The sequence below is a fragment of the Eptatretus burgeri genome, chromosome 8, assembly GCF_056783735.1.
Source record: "Eptatretus burgeri isolate ZD-2024b chromosome 8, Ebu_testis_v1, whole genome shotgun sequence".
NCBI classification, from domain to species: domain Eukaryota; kingdom Metazoa; phylum Chordata; class Myxini; order Myxiniformes; family Myxinidae; genus Eptatretus; species Eptatretus burgeri.
Window position 1 is genome coordinate 97,501,945 of NC_140968.1, and position 14,648 is coordinate 97,516,592.

Consider the following 14,648-nt stretch of genomic DNA (forward strand, 5'->3'; position numbering starts at 1 on the left):
TGAAGAATGATAAAATTGTGCCAGAGATAGTTGGAAAAACAAGAATGATGAAGAAGCTCACAGGGATCTTAAAAACCATTCGTGGGAATATTACTACAAACGATCTGCAGTTGGAAGCCGCCCGGGGCTCAGTGATGATCCTCAAAAGAGCCCTCGGAACAAAACCTTGAAAATATAACTTCACACCTTGGTCCATGATTGGTGACCACCCTTACCGAAACGGAGGTGGACACTTCGAGACCTGGGAGTACTCTATTCCACCTTCTGAAACCCGCATATGGAGATAAAGAATAACACACACACACACACACACACACACACACACACACACACACACACACACACACACACACACACACACACACACACACACACACACACACACACACACACACACACACACACACACACACACACACACACCATTGCAAAACTCCATCTGCTGCCACGTGAGGGACGGGATAATAATATATTCACCTTTATGAGCAGTCAAAGCACTTAAAAATTTATTTATTTTTGTATACCTTATCGAGGCTCGTGTGAGAGCTCACACACAATGCACATCAGGGGGGGGGGCATGAGACGAGAGGGGCGGGAGTGCCAAGGACAAAACAGTGGGGAACAGAGACATTAGGATATCTGTGGAAGGGAGAGGGATGGGGTGGGGAACATTGGGGTAAACAACATGGACATTACAGGACTTTCAGGAAGGAAAGCAGGGAATTTTAAAGAGGTGGGCTTGGGTGGATTATATTATCGGAGGTAGAAAAGATCGAGGTTTTTGATGGGGGAAGACAAGAGGTGGTGGTGAACAGCTGTTTTGAAGGCCTGGAGGGAAGAATGGCATTGAATAGAGTGAGGGAGTTTATTCCAAAGGTGGGGAAAAAGGGGAATGAAAGAGTGAAGGTGAGCAGTGATTCGTGATTTTGGTAGTTTCACCAGAAGGGGGCTGCTGGCGGACCTTGAGCGCCCTGCAGAAATATGGGGGGGGGAGGACATATCGCAGATAGAGCAGAGGGGGTGAGACCAGAGAGGAGACGGTAGAAGACAGGAAGACTACCGACCTGCCTGCGGTGAGAGAGTGAGAAGCCTTAAGACTCGGCCTCACCGTGGGAGATGCCAATGATACTAAACGCCTTGGTTTCCACAGTTAAGCTGAGAAAAGTGGGAGGCAGGAGCACCAGCCCAGAGCGGAGGCAGTACTCCATCTGGCTGTGGACGAAAGCTTTGTATGTGGTCAGGAGCTCAGGTGGGCCGAGGAAGGACTTTGCCCGATGGAGGATTCCCGGTCGGTGACTGGCTTTGGAGGCCAGGTTGGAAATTTGGCTTTCCAAGGAAAGATCATGGCAGATAGTGAGACCCGGAAGCTTGAATGAAACGACTTCTTCCAGCAGATTATTGAGAAACTAGATGTGTGTGTGTGTGTGTGTGTGTGTGTGTGTGTGTGTGTGTGTGTGTGTGTGTGTGTGTGTGTGTGTGTGTGTGTGTGTGTGTGTGTGTGTGTGTGTGTGTGTGTGTGTGTGTGTGTGTGTGTGTGTGTGTGTGTGTGGGGTGTGGGGGGGGGGTTCCAAACAGTCCTTTCAGAGAGACATAGTGAGAGTGTGAGATTTGTCTGGATTGAAAGACATGTTCCACGTGTTGGACCAGTTTGTGATTTTATCCAGATCTGCAGTGAGCGAAGAAACTGCTGCTTGCCAGTCTGAAGGATGACAGATGGTACAGCAGAGGGTGGAGTCATCAACAAAGAGATAAAGAGGATTTTCCAGAGAGTCGGAGAGGTCATTGATGAAAACCAGAAAAGGAACAGGATCCAGAACTCTACCTTGAGGAACTCCAGCCTGGACAAGAAGAGGGGATGAAAGAACTCCATTCCGGGCCACACGTTGACTGCGACAGGAGAGGAAGTCTGGGAGCCGTGAGTGGAGATGGCCTTGGATACCATGGGAAGAGAGTTTGGTGAGCAGGGTAGGGCGCCAGACCGTGTCAAAAGCATGTGATATGTCTGGGGATATGGCTCTGATTTCATGTCCGGCATTGAGGACCTCCATCCATTGTTGGGAGAGCAGAAGCAGCATATCCAGAAAGAGTGACCTGGTCTGAAACCAAATTGATGATCGGAAATCAAGCCATTGGAGAAGAGGAAGGATTTACTGTCTGAAGCGATGATGGATTCCATGACCTTGCTGATGATTGGGAGAAGGCAAATTGGTCTGTAGTTGCAGGGATCTGTTCCTGCACCTTTTTTATGCAGGGCAGTGATGTTTGCTGATCAAGCAAATGGCAGATGACCTTGAGCAAATGAGAGGGTGAACAAGAGCAGAGGAGCAGGTTTTTAGTACATGTGGGCTGATTCCGTCTGGACCGGTTGCAGAATCTGAGTCGAGGTTTGACAGCAAGCTCTCCACCTTGTCAGGAGAAAAGGACACAGAGTCCAGGGACAGTTGGGTGCGACTGGGTCAGGTGGGTACAGAAAGCGATGGGTTTCGGACCACAAGATTTCGATGCAAACACCGAGTTTAGGCATTCAGCCTTTTCACGTGCGGTATAAACGTGCTTCATATGGGATGAAGAACGAAGGAAGGATGTTGAGTGAGGCTTTATGAACGGATATGTACCTGTATTGGTGTCAACGTTGGCTTCCATTTTATGAATGAATGAAGCAAAAAATATAAAAATCTTCGTCATCCGATGAACTTCATGTTTATTTTTCGTTTGTGAACCGTGTTTGCCGTTTTGTACGTGTATATATTAATTATTTTTTTTCATACGTGCCAAAGTTTGGTTTATATCACAACTTCTCGATTGCATGACTTGTTCATGTACGGTGAAAGCCAATTTTGTAACACTGAAGCTACCAAGTATGAAATGTGTAAACTTTATTTTTTATGATGTAGATTGTAGAGACTGTATAACCTCATGCATGCAGTATAACCATGGGCAGAGGGTGCACAAGATGATCCTGGCAAGAAAGGTGGTGCAACATGCTCCAGGCACACGCGTGCAGGTCCTTCGTTCAGTTTCCTGAACATTTTCCATTTGAAGTTGTCCGCTGCACGGTCAGGGTGGGAGAGCAGTCCTCAAATTCAGACGATCAGGATTCTGAACATTTTGCCAAGACCTCGAGAAGGTATCAATGTGGGTCGGGGAGAGGCACCTTGCGACTTGCACCACCTTACTCTGGTTTCATTGAAGTTCATCAGGTGTTAAATGCCGGACAAGTGTCAGATTAACGCATGGACAACTCACTGGCTGGTGGAGAACCTGAGGACGTGGGATATGTGTGCAGATCAAAAAAGGTCATCAATGGGTTAAATGCGCACTTTTGTACTTGCATGTTCTTGTCGATGATAACAAAAACATTTCCCGCTCATTTTCGAAAGTGAATGAACAAACGCTGGTATTTACAGGTGTGGACAACCTCAGTCACACTGCGTGCAGTCGCTTCGACTTGTTCTCCCTGGCACGTTTTGGTGGCGGCATGGCGCCGATAGAGGGTCTTGTGAAGGGTTTATCGGAGGGGAGGGAGTACTCGAGGTGGGATGTGAGTTTAGCAATGGGGGTGGTGGCCGTGGAGGTTTCACTCATTGTAAATACCCGCCCCAGAATTGAACCAGCAGTTTTTGGACCAATAGCGGGCGAGCAGGCACGTGTTGGTGCACAGCACGGATTGAGCTGCGATCACTGCAAACGATACACGTCGGCGTGAAGCACTGAGCGCACGAGGGTGAGAGTGCTGTCGCGTCCGTGAGCTCTGTGAACATGAACGTGCTGGGTGGAGCATGCTTATCCCGGCGGGGACCATTGCTGTGCTTCTTGTTTGCACTGATCCTTCAGGTGAGAGCTCGAGGTCTCAGGTGGGATGAGGTCGAGCTGGCTCGCGTGCTCCATCCCTCTCCGTGTCCGTCAAGAGTTCATAGAAGTTTTTCTTTTGAAACTTGGGTGTTGATTTAACCCACGCGCACGTCCACATGACGGGCAGGTGTGCGCGCGGGGAGGGGGGGGTGGGGTGGGTAGCGTTTCCAGGTAAATTATTACAGGACGACTTTATGGCAGTTGTGTTTGCCTTCAAAGTCATTGATGTAAAGTCGACAAATCCGTTTATATGATGAAATAGAGGATGAGAGACAGAGACAGAGACAGAGACAGACAGAGAGAGACGTGACTTCCTTGCGATCACCATGTAGGTGTACTCTGCACCTGCACGGCTGCAATCCGTGCTTCCCATGCTCAGTACATGAACACAACACTCGTTGTACGGGATTTCGAAACGTGCGACCGGGGTGACTCCCATCTGTTTCGTGCGAAGTTGTTTCTCTGTACTGACCGTACGTTGTGTACAACCATATCCCGTACGCTGTGCCTCATGTATGGATCCAAATCGTGCGCTGCGCCTCACTGTGCCGTGCTGAGCTGTGTGCGTGTGCCAAGGATTTGCGAGCTGAGACAGCTTTGAAATGCGCATTCAGACAGAATCAAAGGCTCAGAGCGCCGCGGGCGGATGCCTTCTTGTCTTTGCCCTTTCCAACTCCTCCTCTCGCACTCCCCTCCCCTTTTCCCGAGGAGTTCCAACCCTTCACAAACACCCCACCCTTCAATGCGAAGCTCATTCCAACTATTGCAGCATACATCCCCTTTATAATCCCCCAAAAATTCAGCACTACTCCCTTCCCCTCATTTATCCCTCCAGTTTTATCAACACCCTCATCGTTGGCCCGTTTGATGCTCTCCTTTGAGCCAAAGCTCACGGTGTTGGAATCACAGGTTCATCATATATATATATATATATATATATATATATATATATATATATATATATATATATATATATATATATATATATATATATATATATATATATATATATATATATATATGTCGATTTGTTCCCTCGGCCTTAGTCTATGGATGTCTTCTGGTGACCTTCTCTGCCTGTTCTCCTTCTGATCCATGATGATCCATTCTCCTTCGGATCCCACCATCAGCCTGTGATCATATCGCCAGTGGAGAAAAATAAATAATACGATGATACCCTCTTTGCTTCTCCCTTGAAACTGAACGAAATTGACCCCCAAGCAGCTTACGATGTCATGAGCTGCCACTTTGATGTCCAAGGGGAGGCTTTCTCCCCCTCTGCGAAACTTTTTCATGAAACATGTACTTTCCGTAGCATCTGGCATCTTTCATTCATCCTTTATAGAATAACATGTTGTTTTCCCACCGCATGGATGAGTACAGAATGCGGTTTTCAAGTTTTGTACAATCTTTGATGAAGCTCAATTCTTGGCTAAATTGAGAGAGCCCTAATTTTGGGGCCTGAATAACGATGTTCCACGACGTAATTAATGGATGTACTCACGTTGTACTACATCCTTATTAGACGTACTCACCTCTTGCTGAGTTGTGGGGTGGAAGTTGCATCCAGGTAAGCAAGTAGACTCGGTTTTATAGTTTTAGAAAAAATTCACTTGTAAACTACTTCCTCATCTCGGGGTTCGATTTGAGTGACACTGGAATGTGAACGAAGGTTTCCCATTCAATCTCATGTGTAAACTAGAAGGGCACTCGGTAGAGCGCGTACCTCTGCCGGGCTGATTCGTTTACGTTTTGTATCCCACTAATAGTCCAGATATGGATTCGGACCTCAACTAAAATTAAATCAGCTTGTTTTTGTCACCTAACCAACTCGTCCACCAAGTTTCGTCCGAATCCGTCCACAACTTTTTTCAGATATCGTGCTCCATGTCGTTTTAGCCCGATCACTCGATGGTGAAGAATCAATTTTACAATTGAAGTGGGCCGGATCCGGATTCGGATCTTTACTGAAATGGAATAAATTCTTCCTTGTCATACACCCAACCTCTCCACCAAATTTCATCTGAATCTGTCAACAACTTTATGAGATATTTCATTCACAAACAGACAGACAGACAAGCCGGTAGGCGACATGGGTGGTCACGAGACTATTGCATACTTGTCGTACAGTTTTTGACGGATCCGGCTGAAATTTTTTGACAAAGAGGTTAATTATAGTGCGTATAAAAGCGCGGAAGCAGATTTTTGATTTTAGAAAAAAAACTTTTTCGGATTTTTTTCAAAAATTTCAAAGTCCCATTGCTCGGCAACGGTGGCGTCCATAGCAACGGTGCTCAAAAGCATAGAACTAGATCCTGGTATGAACCTACCTGTCAAGTTTCATCAAAATCGGTTGACTCCTCTGGGCTCCAGAGCTGTCCATTACATACAAACAAACAGACAAGCCGGGAGGCGACATGGGTGGTCGCTATCTAATTGCATACTAGTCATACAGTTTTTGACGGATCGGGTGGAAATTTTTTGACAAAGAGGTTGATTATAGTGCGCATAAAAGTGAGGAAGCCGATTTTTGATTTTCGAAAAAAAATATATTAATATTTTTCGGATTTTTTCAAAAATTTCAAAGTCCCATTGCTAGGCAACGGTGGCGTCCATGGCAACGGTGCTCAAAAGCATAGAACTAGATCCTGGTATGAACCTACCTGTCAAGTTTCATCAAAATTGGTTGACTCCTCTGGGCTCCAGAGCTGTCCATTACATACATACAAACAGACAAGCCGGGAGGCGACATGGGTGGTCGCTATATAATTGCATACTAGTCATACATTTTTGACGGATCGGGCGGAAATTTTTTGACAGAGGTTGATTATAGTGCACATAAAAGTATGGAGGCCAATTTTTGATTTTCGAAAAAAAAAAAAAAATCGGATTTTTTTCAAAAATTTCAAAGTCCCGTTGTAAGGCAACGGTGGCGTCCATAACAACGGTGCTCAAAAGCATAGAACTAGATCCTGGTATGAACCTACCAGTCAAGTTTCATCAAAATCGGTTGACTCCTCTGGCCTCCAGAGCTGTCCGTTACATACAAACAAACAGACAGACATACAGACAGATGGAAAACCTGAGAATAACGGTAGTCTAGCGACCACCCAACAGGGATGAAAACATTGGCTCCATCCACCTTCGGTGGCGGAGGTAAAAATGACAAATTTATACGAGGGACATTCCCTTTTGCAAGTTCACCAAAATGAAGGGTTTCAAACTTATTTCCTTCAGAAACATCGGATGCTCGTTTGGATAAATTGTAGAGACAGGACTTTTCAACATATGTTAATATTTTGCTTCTTCCTTGTGCCCTCTTCCAGTTTGTGTGCGATGTGGAAAGCCAATCTGGGTGTCAGAGTGGTGAATATACCACAAGCGGTGAATGCTGTGAGCAGTGTCACCCTGGCTTTGGAGTGACCTCACCATGCCTTGATGACAACACAAAGTGTGATCGCTGCTGGGATGGTGAGTGAGTCGGACACACACACACACACACACACACACACACACACACACACACACACACACACACACACACACACACACACACACACACACACACACACACACACACACACACACACACACACACACACACACGGATGAAATCTCATCAAACCCCACGTAATTATATTCTCCATATTATCTTAAATAATTGGTGCTTTTTCTCACGAGTTTGCTTTAAACAGCGAGCAATCATATGCAGCCTGTGGCTGCTGGTTACATCATTTTCTGGGTGTGCGGCTGTGCCGCTGATGCAGTGCCATCTGTTAACAGTACAGGTCAGGTCAATAATGGCAGCAGGTGCCGGAGCAGCCCGTCGCTGCGTCCACTTTCCGCCGGTACTCAAGGGGCCATCGTCTGTCCATTTCCCAGGTCTGTCCATACAGCCGCAGCTGATGCTCACGGACTCTGCAGGTAACAAATCTCATCTGAGTCTTTCTCAGCAACAGCTCATGAGACACAAAGTCCAACCAGCGATTGCCAAAGATTCTCCAAAGAGACCTGGTACCAAAGGAATGATGTCTCCATCTCAGATCCCTGATCAGAGTCCAAGTCTCATCCGTAGAGCAAGACTGGAAGCACCAAGGACCTGACGACTCCGACTTTCATCCTCCTGCACAGGTACTGACTGCGCCACACCCCATGATACAGTGAATCCATGAATCCCCAGGCCCAGCGCAGACTTCTATTTACCTCTGGCCCACAACCAGCAGAGACATGAATATCACTGCCATGGTAAGTGAATCTCTCTGTGACGTCAACATCCTCGCCACAAACAGGTACATACAAGATAGCAGTATCCAAGATGTCATTGAAAGCCTGGATCTTAGTTTTGACCCAGGAAACCCATAATCCCAGTGGCTCCGACTCCTCATTCAGCCCCTTTAGGGTCCCCAAAAGGATATCCAGAGTCTACAAAGATGACTGCATCATCTGCGAAATCAAGGTCAGAGATCTTGACATTCCCAAATGATGCACCGCAGCTTTATCTCTCTGCCATCCTCCATAGAATCCAGTCCATACAAGTGCTGAGAAGTGCGGGTGCCAATACACACTCCTGACAAACTCCAGTAACAACTAGAAATAAGTCAGAGATGGTATCACCACATCTCACAGCACTGTCAGTGCCAGAGTAGAGTTCAGACATCAGATCGATCAGTTTTGGTGGCACTACACAAAGACCAAGAATCCTCGAGAGGGCATCCCGATTCACTGAATCGAACGCTTTGCAAAGATCAACAAAGGCTGCAAGCAGCCCCTGCCGAAACTCTCGTCTGTGTTCGGTGAGGACCCAAAGAGCAAAGATGGGGTCAATCGTTGACCTCTTTGGTGAAAAGCCTGACTGCTCTGGACACTGGTGCCCAAGCAGATGGTGGCAAACCCTATCAAGTATTATCCGAGCAAAGACCTTGCCCGCCACTGAGAGCAGCGTCACCCCTCAGTAGTTGTTTCAGTCCTGGGGATCACCCTTCCCTTTCCAGAGAGGGACAACAAGGCCCCTCTTCCAGTCAGTTGGGATGATGCCTGTGTTCCAGGCAGAGCACAAAACTGCATGCAATACCATGAGTTTAGCATTTCCACCAGCCTTGAAAAGTTCAGCATGGATGCCACAGATCCCTGGAGCTTTACCCCATTTAAACCGGTTCACCGCAGCCCGTGTTTCTACAAACTAAGGTGGCTCACAGTTGATTGAAGGGTCAGTAACAGGGATTGTAACACCCCTGACATCCAATTCGACAGCTGGTGGATCAGCCTGGTGCAGTTGCTCAAAGTAACCGGCCCAGCGGGCCTTCACTTCAGACTTCTCTATCAAGAGCCGACCACCCTCTGCACGAACTGCAGTACACTGAGGGATGTGCTTGGATGAACGCAATGCGTGAATTCCCCTGTAAGCAGGACGAGAATCACTTGACCACAGGTGATGCTCTACCCCCTCACAGATTCCTTGCACACAGGCCTCCTTCTCCACCGTCCACATACATGCAGTTTTCACCTCAACTACCTGAACAACTCAGCTCTGCCATTAAGCCTAGCCCCGCAACTCTGGTCAATGTTTTCCAGTGTTCCTGGAGAGAAAATTATTCTTCACCCGAAGGTGAGTTCCAAGACATCCACCAGCAACATCAAGGACGGTGGTCTTGAAGGCACTCCACAACTCTTCAGGATTCCCCAAAGCACCCAGACCCCCCCTCCCCAAATCCCCAATCAGCCTGTTCGCAAACTCCTCAGCCACCCTCTCATCCTTGAGCTTAGGCATCCAGCCTAGGCTGGGATGGAACCATGCTCCCAGATTTAAGCTGCAACTTCAGAGTTGCTTCAACAAGAGTAGTCAACAACAAGTCAGAGTAGACAATGCACGTCTGGAGCATCCTCCAGTGACCATGAACGAGCACATGGTCAATCCCCTTTGCCACACCGCCAGTATTGGAATTCCAAGTCCAGCAAAGGAGCCTGTGGACACTGAAACCATGAACCGGCCACCCTAAGTACATGATTTCTTGCAAATCGATGAACTTAGTGCTATTCTGGTTCATTGTTCCAGACCCATGGGGACCAACTCATGTCTCATAACCATCCCTATCAGTTCCAGTCGATACATTGAAATCCCCAAAGACTAGAAGTGTATCTCGCCTGGGGCACTGATCAACCACAGACTCGAGCGTGGCGTAGAATGTGTCCTTCATGGTGAGATGACTCGCCTCATTTGGAGCATAAACAGAGACCAGGAAAATGACACCCAAGGAGTGATGAATCCTTAGTCTCATAATACACTCGTTGTCCGGTGTTACTTCAATTATCATTGTAGTCGGCTTATTGGTCACAGCTCCAGCAACTCCTTCGGCATGGTAATCATCAGAGTGACCGGACCAATGGTAGCTGTAACCACCCGCCATGATCTCACCATTATCTGGTCTCAGAACCTCAGAGAGTGTTGCAATCCGATGTGCAACTGCTTGGACTCAGATGATATCAGAGACAGGTGATCGTCCTCTCTTACAGATTGGACATTCCAGGTACCCACCTGAACGGACCGCCTCAGGTTAACCCAAGGAGTCCACCGTCTGGTGGACGACACCCCAGCACCACTCCGACACATACTACCGCAAACCAACAGGGGAAGGTTACCCCGTGCTTTTCCTCCCATCATCAAAGAAAGGGAATCCCAAAGGCTTTGCCCGAATCCCATCATCCAGTGAGCTGCCCTGCGAAGGGCAGCTGCATCGGTGGTACTCCCATGGAGTGGGTTTTCAGTTTTCTTTGTGTTTTTAGTGTGATTTGTGGAGTGAAGGGTTTTACGGTGGCCAAAGTGCAAATCCTGCCACCAACTTCCAGAAGAAAAAAGTAACCCGACTGCAGGAGGACATCCACAGAAACAGCTGGGCACGAGGAATGAATGGTTGTTGGCTCACAAGGAGTTCCTCCACCCTTTGACAGGTTTTGTTTTTTTAATCCTGCTGGGTGTCCATGTCATACATCCTCCTCACCAGAAATCCTGGTGGAGGAGACAGTTTAGTCACTGACAACCCAACCATGAAACAGTTCAGTGCAGGTTTACATGGTATCTGAACCAAGCCAAAGATCTAGTCTGGCTTAACTTGACATTGGTACACAAGCACGCATTATCCCGACCGCAGAAGGATGACAGGCTGAGTCGACCCCACCTCATATGTGTGTGTGTGTGTGTGTGTGTGTGTGTGTGTGTGTGTGTGTGTGTGTGTGTGTGTGTGTGTGTGTGTGTGTGTGTATATATCCATCCATCCAATGGGACCACACTCTGTGCAGAACATTAGTGCTGCCGAAGCAGTCTCCTTGGCTATTGGACACAATCCTGGACGGGTCGCCGCTCCGACACAGGCTCCCAGCAAGCTGGCACTCATTTTGCCGACATTGGAAGGATGACATACAGAGTCAGCCCCACCTGGTATTTATTCAACTTGAATTCAGGATCCTCAGATCTCAAGCCCTCCACCCTAACCACTAAGCCAACACCAGGGATATATATATATATATATGTATGTGTATATATATATATATATATATATATATATATATATATATATATATATATATGTATATGTATGTATGTATGTATGTATATATATATGTATATATATATATATGTATATATGTATGTATGTATGTATATATATATATATATATGTATATGTATGTATGTATATATATATATTGTTGCGGATTCGCGCCCGCCGGCGTGCTGACGGCCACGTAACTCGAATCGCGGCACGTCGCCCACCGGACGGACAATCCAGTCGTGACCCTCTCGGACTAACGCCGGGAACCAGTCACGGGTGGACCTTTCGGTCTCACCGCGATCGAGCCAATCAGCCCCCGCGTGGGATAGGGTTGCTCGCCAAATTCGACCTACCTAAGTACCCACGCGGAGGGTAGACCGGGCGATCGCACCTCGCCGCAGGTCGACTTCGGACACGGGCCACTTAAGCGACCCGTTCCGTACTATCGGGATAACCGAGCGGTGTTATTCGTCGACCTCGACGGTTCGATTAATTATCGGGCGTATTCAGCCCACTACCAACCCTTTACGTGAAGCAAGATGAGGATTCAATGAAAGAAATGACGAAGCGAAGCGGGAAACAGTTCAACACAAAAGCACATTTATTCGCGGCACACGGGAAGCACACATATACAATTCCACCAAATGCACACAGAAAAGAAAAACACAATGCAATTTACACAAAAAGCAAATGTAAAAGCGAAGACACAATGCAGAGCTAATACCGACTACCGAGCACACGGCAACACTTATACAATTTTACTTCACAGACGGCGCCGACAACACATACCCAAAACCAAGGAAAGAATACCCTCAAAGATGAGGCGGGCCTGAGGCCGAGACCGGGTCGGGCCTACCCGTCTGGTGATGAGACGCGGAGCGGCGATGGTGCCTCAACTCCGCGGGCCTCGCGGGCAGTGTCTGGTAGGGGGTGGGAAAGGGCCCCCCTTGGTCGCACTATCTCAGCGCGGGGGGAAACAGGAGGGGGTTGCTGATGCTCGGGGTATAGAGGATTTTTATTGTCCCGCGACGAGCGTCTCCACCTCGGCCAGGTCGCGCTGTCGGCCTCCCTGGGGTGCAGCTCCCTGCACGACGCGAGCACCCCCTCGTCTGCCCTCGCCGCCTCTCCACAGCTCCGTCCCCTCCGCTCCGACTCCAACGCACACGACGACGACCAGCTCCTTCTTGCCAACTCCACCGCCCGCGAAGTCTTAACTCTCTGTTCTCTCTCGACTCTACTACTCCTTGGACTGACGAACACGGTCGCTTATATCAGCCCCGTGGCTTCGCCCTCTCATCTTTGACCCCCTCCCTTCGACCTTTCACCTCGCTCCCCATTGGCCTGAGAAAAAGTGGGCGTGAATGCTTTTTGATCCATAAATTTGCATATATCGATCGCCCTCCAACGCCCTGGGGGCGGGGCCAATTCGCCCCTCGCTCACCGATTGGACGGCAAAAAGTGGGCGTGTGTCGTTTTTGATCCGTTTTTGAAGCACAAAATCCGTGATTTTGTACACGCTGTTCGGCGCGCGCCCTGCACGAGTCCAACACCGGTACCCACAAGCGGCGCAAGAACGGTGGCGATGCGACGGTTGCGAGGTGTGACGTGAAGGTCGTGGCGGTTGTGGTGAAGCGGCGTTGTGGTTGGTGGTTGATGTTGTGACTGGTGGTGGTAACAATGGCGGTTGGTCCAAAATAAAGATAGAGAAAGAAAAACGGCTATCCTGAAGAGTCGCAGCACGCATAAATGACATGTATTCCCACTAGACAACGGGTTTGGGCCTAACTACACATGTACTTACCGAGATATCTCACCTAAGGGACCTGAATGGTGGTTTGCGAATTTGGTAACCACAACAATATATATGTGTATATATACATATATACATATGTGTATATATATATATATATATATATATATATATATATATATATATATATTTATATATGTATATATATATATGTATATATGTATGTATACATATATATGTATATATATATATATATATATATATATATATATATATATATGTTGTTGTTGCAGCCATGGGTACCGAGACACCAGCTTGTCACTCAGGGGGGTTAATCCCCGTTGTCCTTGGTAGAGCCGGACCTGGGGCCACCGCTCACAATTAACGTTATGGTATGATGGGTTGTTTTAAAATCACAAACGCCACCCAGTCAACCACAAGTTCCAGTGTCCGCTGTCTAATTATTCCGTTTAACTAGAGGTCACGTGGTTACCTGAGCAGGGAGCGCGCCCTCGGTAACGCACCAATGTTATCTGATTAAATTTTAATTAGGGCGGCTGAGCGTTTTAACCGCTGGTGCGTGCCGACAATTTTTGGTCAAATCTGTGGTAATTACCTCCCAGTCTATCTCGGTTCGAACAATGCCAGACCAATAGAAGGAAAGAACAAACACGGACAGGTTGGAAATCGACAAATAATTTATTAATAATAAAATAAATAAATAAAAATAACTTTTTATTTGTTGAAGTAAATGAAGAATTTCAAAGCAAAATCAATCAAAATGCTAGGAAAGAGACAAAGAGTAGAAGCTTAACTGGGGTTTACTTACAGCTAAACACAGACAAGGGTACCCAACGGATCATTCAGGGGGAGGGGAGGGGAAGAATCATCTCGCTCACCAGAAAGTCGTCCGTGAAACAAAAACGTCCTGAAAATGCGTGCGTGCGTGTCACGTCCATTGCCAGTACCCAGCCCCGCCGTGCACCCTCCCATGGGGCAGCCTTGAATGCCAGTCGAAGTCTGGAGGGCACTGAGACTGCCTGTCGTGGGTTTCGTCCCTGGTGTTGTTGGTGATCGACCCGCACCTCACTTTTTGGCGGTGCTGCTCACACTGACACACACCACACGCTCGCCTGGCGAACCACTGGAAGGGCGAATTGTCTCTTCGGCGCTGGTTAGACACCCGCTTCTTGGTCGCTTCTCTCACCCTTTGCTTTTTCCTCTCTGGACTTTTTCTCCTCAGACTTTTTCTCCTCAGAACATATCTCTTTCTCTTCAGAACGTCTCTCTTTCTCTTCAGAATGTATCTCTCCTCTCAGAACGTCCCTCTTTCGCTTTTTCCTCACTTTTTGTTATATCTCAGAACGTCTCTCCTCATAGAACGTAACTCACGCTTTCTCTCTCTCGTTTTTATATTCCCGGGCCGTCTCCGCGGGGTGCCGTCCGCCCCAAGCTCACCCCGCCCCACTGGGGCACGATTACCATGACGACCCGTGCGCTCG

At 47.7% G+C, this 14,648-nt stretch overlaps 1 protein-coding gene across 1 annotated transcript in view; it reads left to right on the forward strand.

Annotated features, from left to right (window-relative positions):
- The first annotated feature begins 3,594 nt into the window (after positions 1-3,594).
- LOC147022344 (uncharacterized) overlaps positions 3,595-14,648 on the forward strand; it is a 44,326-nt gene continuing 33,272 nt past the window's right edge. The window contains exons 1-2 of the mRNA XM_085890496.1: positions 3,595-3,834; positions 7,179-7,323. Coding sequence (XP_085746622.1) covers positions 3,760-3,834; positions 7,179-7,323 — 220 coding nt within the window. The 5' untranslated portion in view covers positions 3,595-3,759. The remainder of the gene's footprint in view (positions 3,835-7,178; positions 7,324-14,648) is intronic.